Source organism: Camelus bactrianus, chromosome 13, assembly GCF_048773025.1.
Source record: "Camelus bactrianus isolate YW-2024 breed Bactrian camel chromosome 13, ASM4877302v1, whole genome shotgun sequence".
Lineage (NCBI taxonomy): Eukaryota > Metazoa > Chordata > Mammalia > Artiodactyla > Camelidae > Camelus > Camelus bactrianus.
This window is the reverse complement of record NC_133551.1, coordinates 74,605,755-74,627,802: the sequence shown is the minus strand read 5'-3', so window position 1 is coordinate 74,627,802 and position 22,048 is coordinate 74,605,755. Positions and strand designations below refer to the sequence as shown.

Sequence of the window (22,048 nt, the reverse complement as noted above, 5' to 3'; positions counted from 1 at the left end):
CTCAACTTCAACAAAAACCGTTTTGTTAAACTGGCGTGGTGCCTGGAGGCCCTTTGTTCTCTCTCAGCAGCGCGTGCTTCCCCACCCCTGCTTGTTTTTGTGTGCCTGCTGGATCCTCTCACATTTAAAGGACTTAGCTCTCACTGACTTCAAGTGGTTTAATATTTGTATCCCATCGATCTGTTCCAAAGAAGACTCTCTGAGTGGTGCCAAGTCTTCATTGTTAAATATCAGCCGTGGCATCCTGTCACAGTATATAAGCCGAATATTTGGGAGTTTATTTCAGTGATGTATTTCTTTGCCAAAAAGCATTTGGCATCTGCACATGACATGGCTTATTTGTGTACACCTCACCTTTTTTTTTTTTTTACAAAAGTGATTTAAGGGAGCTTCCAGAGATACACAGGACACAGTGAAGCAAGATTAAAAAAAAAAAAAAAGGCGAAAAAGAGAGGGAAGAGGCAAAAGGAAAGAGAAGGTACAGGAAGGTGAGATGGGGGTTCTGACAAAGTTAGCAAACGACATTCATTCCGTGAAGTCATGCACTTTCTAGAGGCAGGATGTAAACGGCATTCTAGGCTTTCTGGCAACTGTAGAAGAAGTGATACAGGGTGAATTCTGCCTTTCTTACACCTCACATGTAATACATTTTTTATATTCCATGCAAATTCTGATAGCCATCGAAGAACTTGGAGCGATGATGGGAGAAGTCTAGGTGAGATGCACTGAATTACATGAAAGTCTGCATGTTAATATTAGTCACTGTTAACATTTAGAAGGTGCTTAGGAACCTGCTGGATGACACCTTGCGTAAGGATATTGGAGCCTGGGACCATGAGGATTACCCTTAAGACCATGGTCTTAATCCTTCCTGAGCAAACTGCCCTGAAGTCAAATGACCAACTTTTCTTTGCTCTAACTTCCTCCCCATATATTACAGTAACATTTATCAACTACCAAAATTAACCAGTCCCTCTATTTTTTTTCACTTTTCTTCTTCTTCTGACTTCCCCCGCCCTCTAAATCAGACCTCACTCCGTGAGCCAGCCTCCCCCGACCCCAGCAGCCACCCAGCATGAACCCTCTATGGCAGGCGGGTTGCTCTTCCCCACTGCTCACACTCCATTTAAAATCCTGCCTCCTTATTCTCAAGCCTAGGTCAAGTCTCATCTCATTAATGAACCCCCTCCCCTCCTCTCCCAGATTAGACTAGCGGCTCTTTGCAGGGCAAGGTGGCCCTGAGGCTAGACCGTCCCCTTCTGCACCTGATGTAGTGACAGCTGGGAAGTGGAGTTTCTTAAATACTGTTAGTTGACCAAAAAAATTAAATGCGTGCTGTGACTCCTCGGATAGAGTGATAAGCCTGTAACAAGAGTGTGTTTCTTCAAGCCTGAAAGAAACCTGACTCTGATCGGATTTCCTGCATTCAGTTCTGTCTTGCCTGTTGGTAATTCAGGCACATGGTCCACACACAGACCCTCCCACTCAGGTCAGTTCCAGGTCCCCGGTGGATGTGGGTTTCCATTTAAGTGGTCTTGAAGTGGCCCTCAAAGTCGTGGCCTGTGCTGGTGCAAAGTAGGTGGGTCTAACACCTAAGGCATCTTTCGGGCTTTCTTAAGACTGGCCAGAAGCTTACTGTCTAAGAGTGCAGTGGGGACAGCTGTTTGCTTTAATGGCATGTAGGAGGATGAGCACGTGGTTCTGTTTTAGCTCCGCCTGTAAGTAAATGAGAAATCTCAGAGAGGTTACCTTCCATCTCTGGATCAGTGCCTGCCCTGTTTTCTAAACCTGTTCCTAGCAGTTCAGGAAATGAATTCAGCGGCCAGCGTCATCAGTTTTTTAAATCAGAATACATTGTCCATAGTGCAAGTAAGTATCCGCTTGGGAAGTTTTTGTTTCAGGGGTATGTGTGTGTGTGTGCTGGGTTCTGTTTTTTTCTGTGGGCCACAGTCAAAACCCTTTGAAAGCCCCTGGACCAGATAATTCCTAAGTTCTCTTTAAATCTGAGTGTTCTGTGGTGTGACTCTTCTGTGGGATGTGGCTATTGTTACTACGATCAGCTTGCCAGTAACGTAAGGCCTGAGTGAGCCCAGATATTTCCACAGGTGTGTAATTCAACAACAGAAGGTCGCCAGCTAGGAGGGAGCTCAGGGTACCTGTCCCTGTTTTCCTGATTTATTCGAGTAATCAAAATGATTCAAATGAGCATGACAGCTTATTTCTGCTGTATCTGTCCCACATTTTGTAGATAACTTCGAATGGTTCTTACGTACTGCCTCTAAGGTATATTGAATGATTTTATTTTATTTTTTTAATTTGTAAGTAAAAGCATATCTTTCCCAGTATTTATTTAGTGAAAGGCTCCACATTTCAGTTGATAGATTCACCTTCGGCCCCTCTTTTAGCTTTAGGTAACAGAACTCCAACTCCAACTGACTTCTGTGAAAAAGGGAATTTATTGATACTTATGAAGTCCAAGTTTGGAGTTGTCCTCAGGTATAGCTGGTTCCAGATGCTCAAAGTAATATCACTAGGAAACTCTCTCCCTCTCTTGGCTCTGCTCTCCTCTGTGCTGATTTTATTCTCAGGCAGAGGGTCCCAAAGTGGTAGTGAGATGGCCCACTCAAAGCTCCAGGCTTACCTTTTGCCAGTTTAGCAGATATGTCTGGGAGGACAAGACTTCTTTCCCCAGAGTTCCAGGAAATGTTCTGTTCTTCTGGCTCAGCTTGGCTCATGTGTCCACTCTCTTGAATAAGGAGAGGTAGCACACTCACTAGCAAGGCCCAGCCCACCCGCCCCTGCAGACAGGAATCGAGATTCAAACTACCCGAGCTGAGCGTAGGGCAGGAGTAGCTCCCAAAGGAGAAGCGGTGCCGCAGCCAGGGACGGGGAGGGGCCACTAGCAGACCTGCTCTGCAGAGCTCCACCCGTGGCTGTCATACTCCCAGAGAAAGCACCATTTGTTCTGAAATTCTCTTATGAGCAGGCACTCACAACAAGGCTCGCCCCATGATTTTATTTTCATGGTCTCATTTTAACGGAAGAGACAGCAGAATCATCCCCTTTCAGTAGACCTTCAAATAGGTGCTGACTAACAATTCCTAGGACCATTTTCAGAACATATGATTCAAGTCCTTAATAGCACACTCTGTGGTTTGGATTCATCCACAGAGAATTTATTTAAATACCCTTTTGTCTTTTCTAGTGAAAGAGACCATTCATCCCATTCTAGCCAGAATCAATGCCCCTGGCATGTGTGTGTGTGTGTGTGTGAAGGATGTTTTACCTAATAATGTAAAAAACAGGAAGTGCCCAGCCTAGAACCAATGATGTTCTGAAAACTTATAGGTCAGTAGAAGAATATTTCCCAACTAAGCAGTGCAACAAATGGTAAGTAGGTTCCCAGGCGAGACTGAACAAAAACCTTTTGAATCCATAATAGATACCCTGAATTTACAGGAGAAAAATAATTAAAGTAATGTGTCTGCATGCATATAGCACATAGATACTGTAAAACATTGAACAACCTACCTACATTAATATACAGATACACAGCTTACACTTACATATTCCAAAGCAAATGGAAAAAGTGAACTTCACGTTTGAATATCAAGTGATGTTGCTTGAATAAATAAATGTACATATAAAATAACTTCAGTCGGTGAAACTTGTTGGTGAAGGTTCTGAATTTATAGGATAGAACTCAAAATGATTCTCTGAAATTACAAAGTCTCTACCTAGACTTTGTAGAAGAAGAGTGAACCTAGAGAGAGCAGAAACTTTCAGTTTCCTGATAACATAACCCTGCCATTATTATTATCAGTTATGATTACAATCATATTTTTATTCTAAAGTTGAACAAAGAAAGGAGAATGAGAGGAACCCTTCTGAGGTGTTGTGAAGAGCTAAAACAATGGGAAGGGAAGGAAAGTGTAGGTTAAAGAGGGGGTTGCACATGTCAGAGTTTGTCTGAAATGGACTTGGCTGAACCATGAGCAGCAAGAGGAGGAGTTTCCCGCGAGGAAGAAAGAAGCCGGTCAGAAGGGACGTGGGCTGGGACGGCTCCCGTACTAGTCCCTAGGTGACATTCGCTACAAACCACGCAGCCTTGCTGAGGTCTGTGGTATACAGAAGCGGACCAGGAACTCCCCACCTCCAAGACTGAATATCAGGGTTTCCTTTAGGACCCATTTTAGTTCCTAAACTCTTCTGTGGGAGTTAGTTACAGAACTTGCTTATAAGAAGCTCCCCCAACCAAAAAAAAAAAAAAAAAAAAGATTAAAGTTTAGGAAACTCGCCTACCATTAGCTCTCCACCAGCAATTTGTGGTGCACATTAGCATAATAGGATCTAGAAGAGTATGTTAAAGAAATGCACGTGGATTTGGTTGTGTTGAACCTAGTGTTTCCAAAACACCTTTGACCCAACATTTTGCTTCTGTGGTCTGCTGAGAGATTGCTCCACGAACGGTCCTGATCCCGGAATTCACGAACGCCCTATGCATCTGAGTCCCCTGAAATTAAATGCAGGATTTTAAGATTTTTTTTTTTTTTAATGGAAGTACTGGGGATTGAACCTGGGACCTCATCATGCATGGTAAGCACACGCTTTACCACTGAGCTCTACCCCTCCCTCCCTATAGGGTGTATTTCTCTGGGAAAGCGTTTGTAGCTTTCATCACTGTCACAAGAGCCCTCGGACACAAAGGGTAAGTGCTTGTTATGGGTTCTTTTCTAACAAGGAAAGTCCAAGTCCGGTTTCTCTTAAATCTCCCTCATCTGTTTGTTTTGTTTCAGTGGAGGGACAGGCTGTCACTCAGGAGTGCTCAGAGACGTGGGAGGGGCCACGCTGTAAACAGAGCACTGACTGGCCACTTGATTATTGTGTTTTTTATCAATAGATTAAAACATTGATGACTTCTCTCTTTCCATCTAGAATTGTGGAAAGAAATTACCTATACAGGACACTCCAGATGTATTTATTCCCAAACAAAGAAGAAGAAAACATTATTTCATTGCAGCAAAGAGACTTGTTAAAAGTTAAGGGCCTGCGGAAGAGAACTCCATTGAGTGACTTAATGATAAACAGCTAAGAACCAACTAAATGGAGAAAGTGTTTCCTTCAAGAAATGTAAAACGTTCAACTCACCTACTTTTAGATTTAAAAACCAGGGTCATGAAATACTGTTCAATAAAGAGTAAGCAGTCAAGAACAGATATACATTCCTCTGAATAGTCTAATTTGCCCTTGACTTAAATCATCAGCGGGTAAGACGCTGGACCACGTTGGACCTTGGTTGCCTTGCTAGTAGGAAATGGTGCTTTGGCGTTCTCTGATCCTACATAGTTACAGTCTTTTGAAACCCAGTATTGCCTGTATCCTGAGGATGCTGAAGTCCATTACGTCACAGCCTTATTAGCATCTGTGGGAGAAACTGCTTTCAGATCTCGGTACCTGGAAGAGTCATGCTGCCCCAGCTGCTGACAGAGCTCTCGAAGCTGCTTGCGTCCCTTTTTGCTTTGTTTGCTAAGTGCAGCCAAAGCTGGAGCTCACAGTTAACCATTTCGGAGGACTTAGTGTGCATTCTCTGCACGACAGCGTTACCTCAGCTTTATCTTTCTCCTTTTTTGAACCTCCATCTCACCCGATCTCTTACCAATCCTAAATGTTTTTATCGGCCGCCTCAAACAGATACTGGATCCAGGGTTGGTGGCAGCTAAATAAATGAAGGAAGGGAGTGAAGCAGAGGGGTTGACGGGGACTGGATTAGGGCTGGGAAGGGAAATGGAGGGAAGTGAGGAAGAGGCGAGAAAGGGACCCGGGGCTGTGTCAGGGATTTGCGGTGGACGCTTCCCCCAGGGTTAGTGCCGCTGCGGTTTGCGTTGGTTATTGACCTTTCATTCCATCATTTAACGGCCTCCTGAACCTTTAGACCAACCACACTCCGGGTGGGATGATTAGAGAAGCCCAGTTTGGAGACTTCCGTGAAGATAGCAAGACAGGACAGCCGCACAGCTGTATGAGATCAGATCACATCCCCATGGAGTGGAAAGCACCGAAGCTTTTTCACTTCATCCAGTGGATGTGTGTATAGCAGCCTCGCTAATGCATTCATTCAGGCCTCAGTGATTTGGAATTTTCAAGAATTTGAAGATTACTCTGATCCTGGGGTAGAGTGCTAATGGTAGATGCAGGACCAAGTTACAGCCTCCCAAACTCACAGTGTGGGAGTGAGTGGCCTGCAGGCACAGGAGGGCAGCCCTTGATGGGACGTCTGGAGCCGGGACACTAAATCGTCCTCACAGGGTTCATGACGCTACTGAAAAGGGGCTTAAGGGTTAAAATTTTTCTAAAATTCTGGTAATTCCCTTGGAGAAATATTTTATTTCTGAAAAAAGTGGTTAAAGTAGTATAACTTAGATTTTTTTAAAAGAATATTTGTCTGTAATTTGTCAGGAAGGCTTATGACAAATTGTAAAATAATATCTTTAAATCACTTTATCAGTTTTGATCTCCTTTATAATACGTCCAGTATTTGGAAGTAATACCACTATTTCTTTGAAAAGATACACGTTGCAGTCTGGTAAGTCAGAAAGGATTTCTTCACCCATATTTATTCCAGATTTTTTCAAAATCTTATGGCACTGTGAGAAATGGTGTTGTAGTTAGTAAACATTTGCGTTCTATGTGGAGTGCAGTGTTTACAAAATACACGTTCATGGATCATCTTGGACTTAAACTCTCACAAGGTAGCAGGAGGGCCGGGAGCGCCTGCGCAGATGGCGCCCCGACACTTCGCCCTGGGAGAGCAGCGCGGCCAGCGGCAGGCCTCTCAGTCACGTGCGGAGGGTGAGCCGGAAACGGCCGGAGAAGCGCTCTCTGAACTAGCATCCCGAACACACGGCTTCCCAGCAGATGCTGAAAACCACTGGGAGCTCAGGGCCAGTAACGTAACTGTGATTAGAAGTGTTTGCTGGAAGCGGCCAGGATTTGTTTGTTTGTTTGGACACCTTTGCCCCACGTAGCTTGGAACACATCTTACCAGCAGAATTTTTCATCGTGTGTTTGATTTTTCTCCTCATTGTCTCTGCCCAAACCTCGTGGAGCCCAGCTTCTAAGGTCAAAGAGTCATCACGCACCAGTCACAACTGGTTGTTTTCAAACTGGTCCTGGTCCATCCCCCACCCCCACCCGCCCTCATCCATTTGATGGGATTAAGAGAGTGGCCTGGCAAGAAGGGAAGGGAAGGGAATGGCCTTTAATAGCTTGGCTGGAGGGCATCATAGAAATGACTAATGGAAATGAGTATTCTGTCCTATGCAGTCTCCTCTACCCTGTCCTCCTTGACATCCACATTTTTTGTTTTGAACAGATTAAACCCCTTGTTGGGTAAGTATTTATTGAAGCCCTACTAAGAGCCAGGCCTCAGGAAGGTAGCAGTGAGTGGAGCGAAGACATGCTTGCCCCACGGAGCTAAGACCTCTCACCTTTACTGACATTAGGCTGAGGTTCTTGGAACCTTCCCTTCTCTGAGTCTTGTGTTCTAGCGGCTCCTTCCACGGCATGAGCTGTCCTGTTCCCGTCCGTCCCCAGAGCCCCAGGCAGCGCTGTCCCAGCAGTGGGCATGCAGTTCATGGGCACAGAACGAGTGTGTTCTGGCCCCGATTCTCCCTCGTTCCTCCCAGAACAACCTGCGGGCCGTTAATTAACGCGTTCCTGCCTCTTGACAATTCCCGCGCGTTCTGTAGTTTCCATCTTCGCAGCTTTAGTTCTGAAAGTCGGGGTTTTTGTTTTCCCTCTCCTCTGGGCCAGGCATTTAAACTTCCTCCCATCATCCCACGCTCACATCCAGGTTAGACGGTCGGTTCACCTCCACTTTTCCCCTTCAGAGACCCCGTCGGTCCCAGGGCGGGCTTTACTCACTTCACTGCCGCAACTCTGAAGCAGCTCGCTCCGTCTAACAGAATTTCTCGTTCTCACTGGTTTCTGAGGCTTGTCTTCCAAAGCTGTTGCTTTTTGAAAAGTTGTCAGACTTAAAAACAGGCTCCTCTTTTGCAGACGAGATGAAGGTAGGTGTCGCATCCGTGTCGGCGTTCCTCATTTCCTTTGCTCTCACAATAATTAGCTGCACTTTAACTCGCTTTAACTGCAGTTACTTTGTGACCACTTTCTTGACAGTGGAGCGGGCGCCTGCATAATCCGGGCTATGACACACCGTCCAGCTCCTTGGGCTTCCCTCAGCCTCCGTGTCCTCGGAAAATAGGTGGGACACTTTTGCCCCCACGTGCCTCAAGCTCTAGCATGGGAAGATTTCACATGAGAAATCAGTGTAGGTTTGCTTTGCAGCCCTGGTAACATTTTGTCCCCCACCCCCACCCCCATCACAGTTCATCCGCTTAAATGTTCTTTCATAACCTGCCTAAGACTCATTTGTGAATAGCGTGCAAGACAGACCAAGAAGAAACACGAATCCAGAATCCTTGCCAGTGAAGAAATTCTCAGAAAGCACTACTCCTGGCCATTTCTAGCGTTTTGGTCCACGGAGTGGGGGAGTTTTTAAAAAGTGGAGTGGGGCAGTTTTTCTGAAGGCTAAATTTAGCCATTGCTTTGGAAAATCAGGGTGGCACGGCTTGTGACTTATCTCCAGCCGGCCCTGGCCTCTCCTCGGCACTTGGACATCTTCAGCGGCCGGCAGCTAAGTGCGCTCCGGCGGCCCCGTTTATTCCAGGAAGGAATTAAGTGACTTCATTTTCCCTGTCTTTCTGGGCTTCCTGAAAAATTCAGGAGACCTCCTGGGGACCAGTTCCAGTGTTCTACAGAAATAGTTCGAGTCATGCCTCCTTTTGCCTCGTCAGCTCTTCCTGCCGGGGCGGCCAAGGGCTGTAAACGGAGCAAGAGCTGGCCTCTCGTCCCCCATCCAAGTAGCAACAGGAGTGCACATGTGCACTCGAGCCCCAAATAACACGTTTTAAAATAGCAGATGGTATTTGACGACGGCTCCTTCATTCATTTACCTGCCAGGGCAGAACCGTTTCTTCTGCTCTGGCAGCAAGGCCGAGGTGGCTCAAGTCAAGCGATTGTAACCACAAGCGCCCGGGTTTGCAGATAATGATTCCTTGGCCAGTTTTCGGGCCGTTCAAATCCAGGCACATTTTCGGAGGCTGCTCGGGAACGTGTTTTCTTGTGTCTAATGCCACAAGAATGTCGCGTTTCCACAGCAGCTTAGCCTGGCTGACTCATTAAGCACTTTTTGTTTACTTGTTTATTTTATTGTTTAAGTTCTTTTAGTGGGGAGAGAAGGTAATTAGGTTTATTTATATTTTTAAATGGAGGTACTGGGGATTGAACCCAGGACCTTGTGCACGCTAAGTACACGCTGTACCGCTAAGCTAACCCCTTCCCCATATTAAGCACTTTTGTAACTGGTTACAGGCACTCCTTTACTTAAAGGTGTGCCACCAGCCCCTGGGTTCCAAATACCCCATTTCACCAGGGGAAGGTGGGAATCTTTAAAAGAGAAGGTTCCAGATTTTTAATACAAAGCTCAGTGGATGAAGGAAAGTGACGTTGCAGTGAAATTCCAGCTCCTGCCTCTGAAGAAGTCAGATCTCCCTCAGCTCTCCTGCCAGAGTCTCGCACCCGTACCTGGTAGGTCCATCATCTTCTTACCTGAGCCCAGAGGAAAAGGCAGCTGGCCAGGTAAACTCCTGGAGCTTTCTCACGTGCTTTCAGTTCAGCTCCCCTGGGTCCTGATCACGTGGACCACTCTTCTCTCCTTGGCAAGTAAGTGATGAAACGGGCTAAATGGTGTGGAGCCACGTGGATCCCACAGTGGAGAGCAGAGGTCACTCAGAGCCCTTGCCCCAGCATTTGGATGACCTCATCAATCCAGTGAATAATAATAAATAAAAAATGAATTGGCTCTGGAAGAAGCTTGAATTAGAAAACAATGTTCCTTTTCATCGACCGAGCACCCACTCTGTCCTTACGGGGGACATAAGACAGGGTCCCTGCTTTCCGAAACTCACTCTGGTAGAAACGACACATGGAAGAGAACGACTCTGCATGTGTTTGCTTAGTGCTGTTAGGACCCAGAGCAAGACGTGAAGGTTTACCAGGTGCACCGGAGTCGAACCTGGGCTCAAACCCCAATCCCAGTACCTAGGACCTCAGGTAAGTCGCACGTTTTCGGAGCCTCAGCTTCCTCGTCTGGAAAAGGAAGAGGAAAATCAGAGTTGTTTTCAGGATTAGAAATAAAAGCCGTGAAACGTCTCGCCTGCTTGGAGGCTCAGCACAGCTGCGAGTAATAATACTGTGCAAGCCACACTGACGAGAAGAAGGTGGACACAGGGAAAGGCTGGCCTGACCCAAGGCCCAAAGGCACGTCAAACTCCTGGTGGCTTTGGAGAGCAGCAGATGGGAGAGGACCCCCAAAAAGGAGCCCGAGGCTGTTGGCTAAAGCACTCCAGGCCACAGCAAACACTTAATACTTTTTATTTTGTAGGTCATGGGGGAGAGAGTCAAGGGTTTTTGAAACTAGGTTATCTGATACAATGTCAGGAACTGCTTCACATCGTATTGCTCACTACGGCCATGAAAATCCGGTTCCAAGACAAAGCGAGTTGTACGTCACGTAGAGGAGACGCTGGGTGCAGCAGGACCCCGGGGGCCTGCGACGCCTGGCTGGTCGCTGGTTCCTGACACACACACCTTTCATCAGATGCCCAAACACTTGGGATTCTCTCCTGTTTCACAGCAGCAAATCCCAGACCTGCCTAGAACATACCGTGGGCATCTGACTTCATGAAATCTTCTCCGAGTTTAAAACCTTGGTGTTGCTCAGGAATTAGAGATAAATATTAACTTGGGACATTTTCTTTGAATGAGTCCCTCTGGGGCTTAGGAATCCCTGTCAGAGAGAGGTGCAGAGACGACTCTGGACTGCCGCTGTGCTGTGTGACAGCCCTAGGGGGAAGCTTGGGCATGGGGAGCCCAGCAAGAGAAGGGGGGACGTGAGCCCCAGCCAGGTTCGTTGACTCTTCCGCCATTGACGGCTGGACGTGTTTTTCATCTTCTCGATCTCCACAGTGCTCAGGGCTGTTTTAGGGCTCTGAGTGTTATTTTCTGTATGTTTTCTAATATTGTTGGAAAACTCTAGAACTGGAGTATTTCAGAGTGGTTGGATACACATGGTGTCTCCTCCACCTGCACTTTTGAGATACAGAAACTAGGCTTCTCTTTTTGTACTTTAATACATCAGTAAGATGTCTTTTCAGCATTTAATATATCAATTTATTATATCCAGGTAACACAGTTACTTTCACCATTTTATCTGTGTTTAAAATGCCTCCTAGATGCGGGTGGGTATAGCTCAAGCAGTAGAGCGCGTGCTTAGCACACACAAGGTCCTGGGTTCAATCCCCAGTACCTCCTTTCAAAGTAAATAAGTAAATAAATAAACCTAATTCCCCGCCCCTCCCCCCAAAAGCAAAAAACTGAATAAATAAAATGCTCCCTAGAAGGGCAGGATGAACACTGCAGTGCTGGGTTTGAGTTGGAGACATCAGTGTGAACTCATGTTTATATTAACCTAGAGAATTTAAATGATAGACACGTGTGCACACGTGGGTGGTTACACTTGCAACTGGGACCCAGCTCTGCGCACTGTGGGGGCCTGGGAGCAGCGACCCTCTGGCAGCCGCGAGCACAACCAGCACCCAATCTGGGTTTCTAGATGCCATCCTCCTGTAAATGAAACCGGGGCTCCCTAGAGAAGTTGCTGCCTCTAGGTCTGGGACAGGGGAAGTACAAGTTGAGCCTGGAGCATCCTGTAATGCCAGGAAGTAAGGAAGTGCTTGAAAAAGAAGGGAAGAGGCTGAGAGTGTGTCCAAGGGACACAGGCTCCAGCTTAAAAGAGCTCCCAGGGCCCAAGCTGGGCCAGTTTGAGCAATTAACATAGTATCGGATTATGACCAAAGTGTAAAATAAATATACATGAGTTCCTACTGATATAAATAAGTGATTGACCAAGTAAATAAACAAGAAGAACAAATCTTCCTTGTAGGTTAACTTCAAATAATAAATGTGGGTATTCCTACATCCATGAGGTAGAGCTTAGCTCTCTTCCCCCTTGGCGGGCCAGACTTAGTGACTCTCTTTGAAAGAAGAGACTATGAAAAGAGGAAAGTAGTGACTTGTCCTCGAGCAGTCTAGATTTATGGAGCAGATGGTCAGGGTCCCCGTCAGCAGCACCTCACAGCTGACCCCCAGTTGTGTGCTGGGCAGGGCACGGCACGGCACCTCTGTGATACTTTCCTAAAAGCTCACAGCCCCAGGCTAATCCTTACAAAACACATCAGACAAACTTAAACGCAGGGGCATCGGCAAAGTGCCTGGCCAGTATTCTTCAGAACTGCTCAAGATGTGAAAAATAAGGGGGTACTGAAGACTCTCACACATCAGAGGAGAGAAAGGAGATTTAATAGCTAAATGCAACATGGGTTTCTTGGTTGGGTCCTGGAACCAAAAAAACCCCACGTTGATTCTAATTCACTTCTAATCTAACTCAGGTCTGGTATTTAGTGACTGGTAGTGATATACTAATGTTAGTTTCTGAGTTTTGAGAAATGCACCCTGATTATGTAAGATGTTAATATTAGAGAAAACTGGGTGGAGGGTATGTGGGAACTCTACTATCGTGATAGCTCATCTGTAAATCTAAATTATTTAAAATTTACTCTTAAAAAAATGCTCCCGTAGGTATGACTGGGTGGAAGGTCCCAGTCCAATAATAGTTCAGACTTAAGAGAGTCTTACCACTTTAAAAAACGTCACGTATTAGTTTATTTCATCCTCACAGGCAACAATAAGGTAGAGGGTGATATTCCCATTTTACAGATGAGAAAACTGAGGTGCAAAGTGGTCGTTATCTTTCTAGAGTCAGGATTAAACATGGAGCTTTTTCCTCAACTCTGGTGTTCTTTCCACTGTTTTCTTCACTGCCTCGTCCCAAAATGCTGCTTCTGAAGGGGTGTGAGTAAGGCAGGCTTGGAATGGTTAATCACTGTTGCTGCAAAGCCACCAGCGTCCTTTACCTTATGTCTGGGGTCAGGTACATGTGTGCACGTGCCTTCAGTGTCGTGGGAGGAAATTGCCACGTGATAGTTGAAAGATCTCTTTCCCTGAAATCGTGCAGGTAAATAAACTGCTTTAGACAAAAACAGGAGGCAAAGACAGACACCTGGAAAGACGTTCCCAGTTAGAGAAGAAGAAAGCGAAAGAGGTAAGACCTGGTGGGAACGAGAGAGTAGTGCCTGGTGAGTTGTGGAGAGCCGTGCGAGGAGGTGGGTTTTAAATAGCTTCTGACTGTCATCAGGTCTGAATTGGTCATGTGCTTGAGAGGATGTGCAGCCCCGTGTTGTTGGCAGGGCCAGTGTCGGGGGGCCTGGCGTGATTCACAGGAGGTAACGTCTCGGGTGTCCATGTCTGGTAGGAGCCTCTGCGTCATTGTTTAACAAACACTGGGGTGGAGAGAGCGCTCCCTCTTGTGGAAGGAGGCTGGGGCCTTAGAGCAGTGGTTCTTTAAATGTGGCCCCGAACCAGAAGCGTCAGCATCACCTGAGGACTTACTCGAAATGCAACTTGTGGGCTTACTCAAGCCTACCGAAAGCAGAACCAAAAAACCCTGGGCATCGAGCCCGCCAGTGTGGTGGAAGATGCCCCCAGGTGATTCTGATGCCCACCAGCACCTGAGAACCCCTGGGACGCGCAGACGCCTCCGCTCCGGGTGGCACGGGGCCCGCAGCAGGCACGAGCACTCGGGGGGAGCACGCAGACACCGCCACGGGAGAGAGCCCCAGTGCGCGCCCAGGTTCTGCTCCAGAAGGAAGCAGCGCTCGGACCACACTGTGCCTCGTGAGTTATAATGTGACTTACCCAGGGGCCTTTAAGGGTTGGAGAGCCTTTCTGCACAAGCAGTAACTTGTTCTCTCCGTGAGCCGGACGGAGCCAAGCGCTTCCAGACAAGGACTAGGGGCTCGGAACCCCCAGGAGGGAGCGAGAGCAGAGCAGCCGGCTTCCTCTGCTGGGAGCCTGCAGGTGCCCGTGCTTGCGGAAACGTGTCCTCTGGGCTGGCTTTCGGGGCAGCCAGGTTCTCACGAGGGAGTGGTCCATCTTTTCACTCAGACTGTCCTAAGGTCAGGGACTTGCTGTCCCTCAAAGCTGAATCACTGTTGGCTCTGTCTGAACATCATGGGTGAGACTGGAGCCAAATTCATCAGCCCCTTCTATCTGTATCTGCATTTTTTCTCTCCAACCCCCCTCCCCATGTCTAACAACCCAGGTTCATTCAGGCTGCGGAAATTAATTTGTTGGCCAACAGATGAGGACGGAGGTCTTTTCACTGTGTTCAGGGAACCCCTCCCTGCCCGCCTCCTACTGTGTGCTGGCACACAGTAGGTGCTCAATAAATACTTGTGCATGAATAAATGAATCTTTAAGTGTACTTTTTTCACTCTGATCAGAAATAAGGTTTATTTTTTTTAATTGACGTGTAGTTGATTTACAGTGTTAGTTCCAAGTGTACAGCGAAGTGATTCTATTATACATATACATATGTATATATTTTAAGGTTCTTTTCCATGATCTTATATATAAAATTACACATTACTATATTTAAAATAGATAAACAACAAGGACCTCTACCTGTACTATATATAACAGGGAACTATATTCAACTTCTTGTAAAAACAGAAAAAAAGGTTTTTGCTTCCAAGTAATTATATTCTCTTTAACCTGTAATCAAACACAATATACAGTTAAGGTGACAGGGCTCTGAATTTGCCAAGTATCTGATGGTAATGTTTTAATTATCCCAATAAAGCTGGAAAGCCAAAACAAGCATAAAGTTGCTTTTGACATGCCAGTCGTGGTGACGTGAAGACGGTGGTCTCACCCGTCTGAGTAGCCCCGGAGAGGAAAGGAAGGGTCAGCAGGATGGCTCCGATACGTGGTCCCCGTGGTACCAACCGCAGACCTGACTCTCTGGGACGCCAGCTCAGTCATTCCCACCTGAGACCATTCCTTATTTGAATCATCGCTCTCTCCTCCCTCTGTGGGGGAGGCTCAGAGATGCCATTGTGTGGGATATAATTTTCTTAAGAGGCAAATAACTGTTTCTGAGTGTCTTCATAAAGTGCTCCTCCAGGCAGCTGAATGTGGTGCAGGAGCTGATTGCACATTCAAGCTGTGTTCACACAGCCTGGGAACAGAAGCCGGGACCTGGGTGGCAGACCCAGAGTCACGGGGCCTTAGTGTCAACATGGAGATGGGCTCCGTGATGTCAGGGTGGGGCTGTCTGCAGTGTCCACACTCGGCAGGGGACTGAGCGGGGACAAGACGGCCATGGCACTCTCAGTGCCCACCTGCCCCCTGGGGTCACCGGGCACCTTCGTCTTGGCCACTGCTCTCCACACAAGTGCAAACCGGCTCCAAGACAAGTGAACCGGATTACAGATGCTCCCTGTACAAGATGCAAGATCTGTAGGCTTGCAGAGGAAGTCATCAGTCTGTGGCCACAGAGGCTTAAGCTGCTTGAGTGGGATGCACGAGGATCTCTGGGTGGGTTCAGAGATGAGTGGCCGTCTGGCTGGCGTGGTGAGGAATGAACGGAGGAGAGTTTATAAAAGCACCAGAAATAACTGCCGTTCTCCTTGGGGTCATACTCCAACTGAAAGGTAACATTCTTAGCCTTCAGTTGGCTCCACATGGAGGAGCCTTGCGTCCTGCAAAACTTCCGTTTTCTGCTGGAGAGGGCATGGAGCAGCAGTTCTCAAACACCTCCCACGTCGTTCTGTTTTGGATGCCCGCGGCCACGTCCAGTGCGTCACGGGCAGGTTCATTCAGGGTTGCTCCCACGTCGGTGACTGTGCCGTGCTTAGCAGGGTCCCCAGACTTTGTCAGGTCTGTGGATAAAATTGGAGCAGGGATGTTACCTCTCCCCTTTAAAGAGGAAGGCTTTTTCCTTTAGTGTTGTGCCTGGAAATAGCTTACTGAGAAAATAAAACCACAATTCTTGAAAAGCAGTCTTCCTCCTCTTGCTTTTGTGGTTTCGCAAAATGAAATCAGACATTCAGTATTGAAAATGTCCCCGTGAAACAGATATTTACTATCATTTTTTACTTGGAGGAAGAAAGTTCTGTTCCCGTAGGTAGGACTGTCTAATTCTTGTGTATCTTCTCCTCTCATAACTTTTCCTTTCGGTTGTTATCACGTGGTGGCTGAGCTCCGGGTCCCGGAGCCAGATGCTTTAGTTACCTTCTCGTGCCTCAGTTTCCTCATCTGTAAAATGAGGACAGCCACAGCACCCACCTCACATGATGACTGTGAGAGCCAATGAGTTAATATCTGTAAAGTTACAAAAACAGTGGCTGCACATAGGGAGCGTTCTGTCTGTGATAGCTCTGCCCACGGTTTTATCTCACATAGAACTGACACACTTGATTCGCTAGTGTCAGGATTTACCGTTTTACAGGATGGCAAGGAACACTGATGAAACATTTCTTTTCCGGGTTGTTCTTTCTCATGATCAGGATGGCTGTATTTTGAAAGTAGTTATGCCATTGGCAATTTGAGGGAGAAATATGTTGTCACAGCGGTTTGATCAATTTCCAAAGACATTTCATTCATCTGCCTCAAGAGGATGATGTAGGTGACTTGCACACTTACTTGCAACTTACATGTTCTGAGCATTTACAAACATTAATTCACTACATCCTCTCAACAGCCCCCTGAGGCAAGCACAACTATCATCCCCATTTAAGAGTTGAGACACCAAGATTTCATTCAAAGTTCCACGACTATTTTGAGGCACTGCCAGGGGGCTTCACTGTGTGCTGTCTGGTCCTCACTCACCTCTCCAACTCCATCTTCTTTCCTCTCTGCTGTGGTCCAGTCACATGGCTTCTGCTCCTGAATGTTCTGCCTCAGGGCCTTTGCACTTGCTCCTACCTCACCCCACCTCTAATATATGTACGTGCATGTGGCTAGAACCTGGATCAGAAAATAAAATCATTTTATTTTTTTTCAGTGTTTGGGTAAAACAGATACTACTTAAAAAAAAAATCTATGTCTCTTTGTGTGTGTGCATTTTTCTTTGCCACAACGATTGCTTTCTTCCACTGATTTAAATTGTATTCATTTCATTTATTTACACTAGGGGCCTGTCAATCAGATCTCCCTTCAAAGTTCCCACTGGGGAATTTGACAGAGATGGGGTCCAGGAACCTGAAACCAGGACTTTGACAAAGAGGTTTTCTGTTGCTTTAGCTGAGAACTTGGGGCTGCCCTGGAGGCTGCCGTCTTGTGTGAGGTGTCAGTGTTAGTACCACACTGGAGAAATCCAGTCTGGACAAACCTCTGTGATCTGGTTAAGTCGGTGACTGTCTTTTGGACCCCCATCCTGCAGGCCTGACTGGGCCACATGTTAATTGCTCATCTTGCAATTGACCTAACACAGCATCACTCTTCCTTGTTCTGCCTTAGATAACCAGTTCAGGATGTCCATCCTAGAGCGACTGGAGCAGATGGAAAGGAGGATGGCTGAGATGACGGGGTCCCAGCAGCACAAACAGGGCAGCGGAGGAGGCAGCAGTGGCGGGGGCGCCGGGAGTGGGAACGGAGGAAGTCAAGCTCAGGTATGGGTCTGGGCTGACCATTGCCTTTGGTGGGGTTGCATGTTTCATGGATCCCTCGCTGCTGCTGCTGGTGCCGTTCCTGGATGAGGCAAAAGGCGGAGGGCGTGCGTCGTGGTTCCTGTGCTTCTGAGGATTGAAATCTGTGAGATATGGGAGGAGCCTTGGATTCTCCGGCTTCTCCAGTGTTCACCTCCTTAAGCCTGAAATCACAGTTGCTGATCTCAGAATGCACTACAGTTACCTGCCAGCGGGAGGGAGGGCATCCAGTGAAAACACAGAGGCCAAGTGATGACTCAGATGTGCTTGGCTCAGAGTTCAGTTAGAATCTCTTTTGTATTTTGTATTCTATTTCTGTTTTAAGTATAAATAGAAAACATAATTGAATTCAGTCATTCATGAGCCTTTTATAAACTCAAGAGGATCAATATGACAGGAGCCCAGAGAAGCAGTTTCTGTGGTTTTTCAGTGGAGGACAGTGTTGTACATCCTGCCATCATCACAGATGCTTTTTCATCAGTTCAGTGAAGAATGCAATATTATTGTCAAGTGCGGGGACATTACCAAATGTTGTTTTAGAGTCCCATTAGTTTTGAAGGCTTTATATAAATTTCACTCAGGAGCTTCATTTTGGGAAAGTCTCCTAGGCAGAAATTATTTTTCAGGAGGCTCTAGAGTAAATTTAAAGGGACTAAAGGTAGAGTGCATGCTTAGCATGCATGAGGTCCTGGGTTCAATTCCAGTACCTTCATATATGTGTGTATATATATGTATAAAACCTAATTACCTCCCCCACCAAAAATTATAATTAAAATTAAAAAAAAATTTTAAAGGGACTGTTAGTGTTCCTTACTTCCACTACTGAGTTACCTAAAAACCTCAAATAATTCCCCCCTTTCTCTTCAAGATGAATGATGATTCCCTCTGAACAATTACATTCTTAAGTGAACATTTGGAGTTTTATGATTCTTGTAAATATCAAGTGTTAGTAATATTTTTAATAATAGATGAAAGCAAAGAATTGTATATACCACACCCCCAAAACTCCCCTCCTTTTTTGGCGAATTTTCTCCTTATTTCTCACCTGTCTTCAGAAATCAGTGGAAGAAGAAAGACGTGACACACAGTGAAATATCACTGAGGCCAAGGCAGTCTTCCTGTTCACCTGATACTACTGTATTTTATAAGAGGAAGCGAACATTACTTACTGTATCTCACGGCTAAAATAAGAGACTCCCATGAAATCCTTTTTCTTTCACCAACAAGGTTTGCATGAAGAGAGTGGAGTATAATGTCATTTTATAGCTCGACCATTTGGCAACTGGTGTGTCATCATCTGGTCCCCTATTAACTGCTATTGAATACTCTTAACGAGTTTAAGTTGGTTTCAATAAATATCTGTGTCTGCCTTATGGGATTGAGATGTGCTTGTTTTTGTCAATGTAAGAAACAAATTCCCTCTTTGTTCACTACCCGGTGATTCCCATGTGCCCCTGAACATGTCTGGGGTGACGGAGCGGCTCTCCTGGGCCTCCTGAGTCAAGGTCATCCCGCTGCAGGCCGGGAATGTCCAACGGTGCTCCTTTCAGGTGTTAGGACAGTTCTAGTGAGGATGACATTATATCCATCATCTGCCTTTTATTTTTTGCAGGCATTTTTCTTTCTAAATTTAAAAGCAAACAACAACAAAAAAATGAGGAGCAGCAGAATTTCTGTTGTAATTGAATTTCATGAGGTTTGTTGCTGAACAAAATACTTTTACAATAACACCAGAGATGAGAATGAGACTAGAAGGGCCATTTATTTGGGGAGAATATTAAACATAAAACTGTCATCACAGAGACTCAGATGAGCTGAGGAGGTTACTAACTTTGATTTCATTTTTCTTCCTTTACAACCTCCTTACAACAGAGGAAAGAAAGCCACATGGTTAAAATCTGTGAATTTCTCTTTCCTGTGTGCCTCTGTTGTTAGTAATAACACTTCATTTCAAGATCTCCAATGCTTTCCCTAGTATCCTTTTTGCTTTATTTTTGGATTATCACTGGATTTTTAAAAATTTTTTTTCAATTGAGATGTAATTGACATACAACATTACATTAGCTTCAGGTGTATAGCATGATTTGATACTTGTACACATTGTGAAATGATCACCGCAGTAAGTCTGGTTAACATCCATCTTCACACGGAGTTACAACTTTTTTTTCCTTGTGATGAGAGCTTTTAAGATCCATTGTGTTAACCCCTTTCCAATGCACAACGCAGCACAGGTAACCGCAGTCACCATGCTGTGTGTTACACCCATGGGACTTATTTTATAACTGAAAGTTTGTGCCTTTTGACCCCTTTCACCCATTTTTCCCACCTCCTACCCCTTGCCCCTGGCAGCCACCAGTCTGTTCTCTGCATCTATGAATACAGGGTTTTGTGTGTGTGTGTGTGTTTTGGGTTTTGTTTAAGATTCTCTGTCTGACTTACATCACTTAACATAATGCCCTCAGAATCCATCCATGTGCGGCAGATGTGTTACTGGATGTTTTTAAGTGCTTCTTAAGGGAGAAAACCCCCCACTGAAGCGACTTAATTCTTCTTCAGAAGGAGCAGGGGCGTCAGTGGTCCAGGCGGCCCCTGGTGGAAGCTACAGGAAAAGTTACCCAGCTTTGCTCCCTGCTCACACTTTTCTACCCACAGTGCTCACTTCAGCTGGGAGGCTGGGGCCACTTTTTTTTTTCTTTAAAGCAGTCCCCGAGATGGACCAGCATGAAGTCCACCATCGGAGTGTCAGCTGTAATAGACAGATGGGCATTTCCTTGGCGTGATGGAAAGTGACCTTGCGCCCGGCTGCGGACGCGCATTGCTGAGCTGAACACGGCACGCGGGTCTTCGTTTCAGGATGTCTCCTGATGTCCAGTTTCGTGTTTCCCGTTCTGAGCTGCTAATCATAAGCCCTTGTCCCCTGTCCCGACTTCCGAAGGCTGACCTGGCCCTCCGGGCGGTAACGCGTGCCGTTTCGTCCTAGTGTGCGTCTAGCCCCGGGACACTGGGGAGCTGCTTTGAGAGCCGCGTGGTTGTCGTGTGTGAGAAGATGATGAGCAGGGCCTGCTGGGCAAAGTCGAAGCATCTGATCCACTCCAAGACTTTCCGTGGAATGACCCTCCTCCACCTGGCTGCAGCCCAGGGTTACGCCACCCTCATCCAGACCCTCATCAAATGGCGGTAAGGCCGCGGCACATGCAGGTGGCTGGTGGGCTCCCTCACACCCCAACAGGGACCCCCCGCGAGCCTGTCCACTAGTGTAGAGAAACCTGGCCATTCCGGGAGTGTGGTGGCCTGAGAGCAGAGGGCTTTCTCGGAGGATGGGTCTAAGGAGTTCCGTGATCTTCTGCCCAAGAAGTGCTGAGTGAGATGCTCACCTAATGTTGGACTTTCTGTTTCCTCCGGGCTCCTGGCAGAACGGAGAATCCAATCCACCCTGTGAGATCTGGGCCTCCATTTCTTCACATCAGGGATGTTAGATGCCCAGTGTGGTTTCATCTTTGTGGGTTTTATAATGTTTTGTTTTATTTTTTTTTAACATTGATTAATTGCGCAGTAATTTCTGGTGCTGTCCCTTCCAGCACAAAGCATGCAGATAGCATTGACTTGGAACTGGAGGTCGACCCCTTGAATGTGGACCACTTCTCCTGTACTCCGCTGGTAAGAAATGGGTTCACCTATCCCTCGTACTGGTTTTCTAGGTTGGCCTCGGGGTCTGCCTGCTTCCCTTTGTATTATCCCTCCTTGATGTACGACATTTATCCGAGCGACCTTGTAACAGTAATGTTTTATAGCCCCATTGAGATTGCTGTCAAGGACTAATTTGTCCACTGGCAGCAATGGCAAAAGTAAAAAAAATATATATATATATACATATACATATATATATATATATAAACACAACAATATTGAGAAAGCTTGCTTTGTCTCTCTGTCTCTTAGATGTGGGCGTGCGCTCTGGGACACTTAGAAGCCGCTGTCGTGCTGTACAAGTGGGACCGTCGGGCCATCTCGATTCCTGACTCTCTAGGAAGGCTGCCTTTGGGAATTGCCAGGTCACGGGGTCACGTGAAATTAGCAGAGTGTCTGGAGCACCTGCAGAGGGATGAGCAGGCTCAGCTTGGACAGAACCCCAGAATCCACTGTCCTCCGAGCGAAGAGCCTGGTACAGAGAGCTGGATGACCCAGTGGCACAGCGAAGCCATCAGCTCCCCAGAAATACCCAAAGGAGTCACCGTTATTGCAAGTACCAACCCAGGTAAAAATCCAAAGTTACTATGTCTCGGAGCTTGGCAGATTTCCCATTTGCTTTCGTGCAGCTG

General features: G+C 46.5%; 1 protein-coding gene across 3 annotated transcripts in view; it reads left to right on the top strand.

The window, feature by feature from the left end:
- LOC105071175 (calmodulin-binding transcription activator 1) overlaps positions 1–22,048 on the top strand; it is a 567,239-nt gene that overhangs the window by 517,927 nt on the left and 27,264 nt on the right. For all 3 annotated transcript variants that reach the window (XM_074377511.1, XM_074377513.1, XM_074377512.1), the window contains 4 exons: positions 17,542–17,693; positions 20,710–20,906; positions 21,308–21,386; positions 21,669–21,984. In XM_074377511.1, the coding sequence (XP_074233612.1) occupies positions 17,542–17,693; positions 20,710–20,906; positions 21,308–21,386; positions 21,669–21,984 (744 nt within the window). The remainder of the gene's footprint in view (positions 1–17,541; positions 17,694–20,709; positions 20,907–21,307; positions 21,387–21,668; positions 21,985–22,048) is intronic.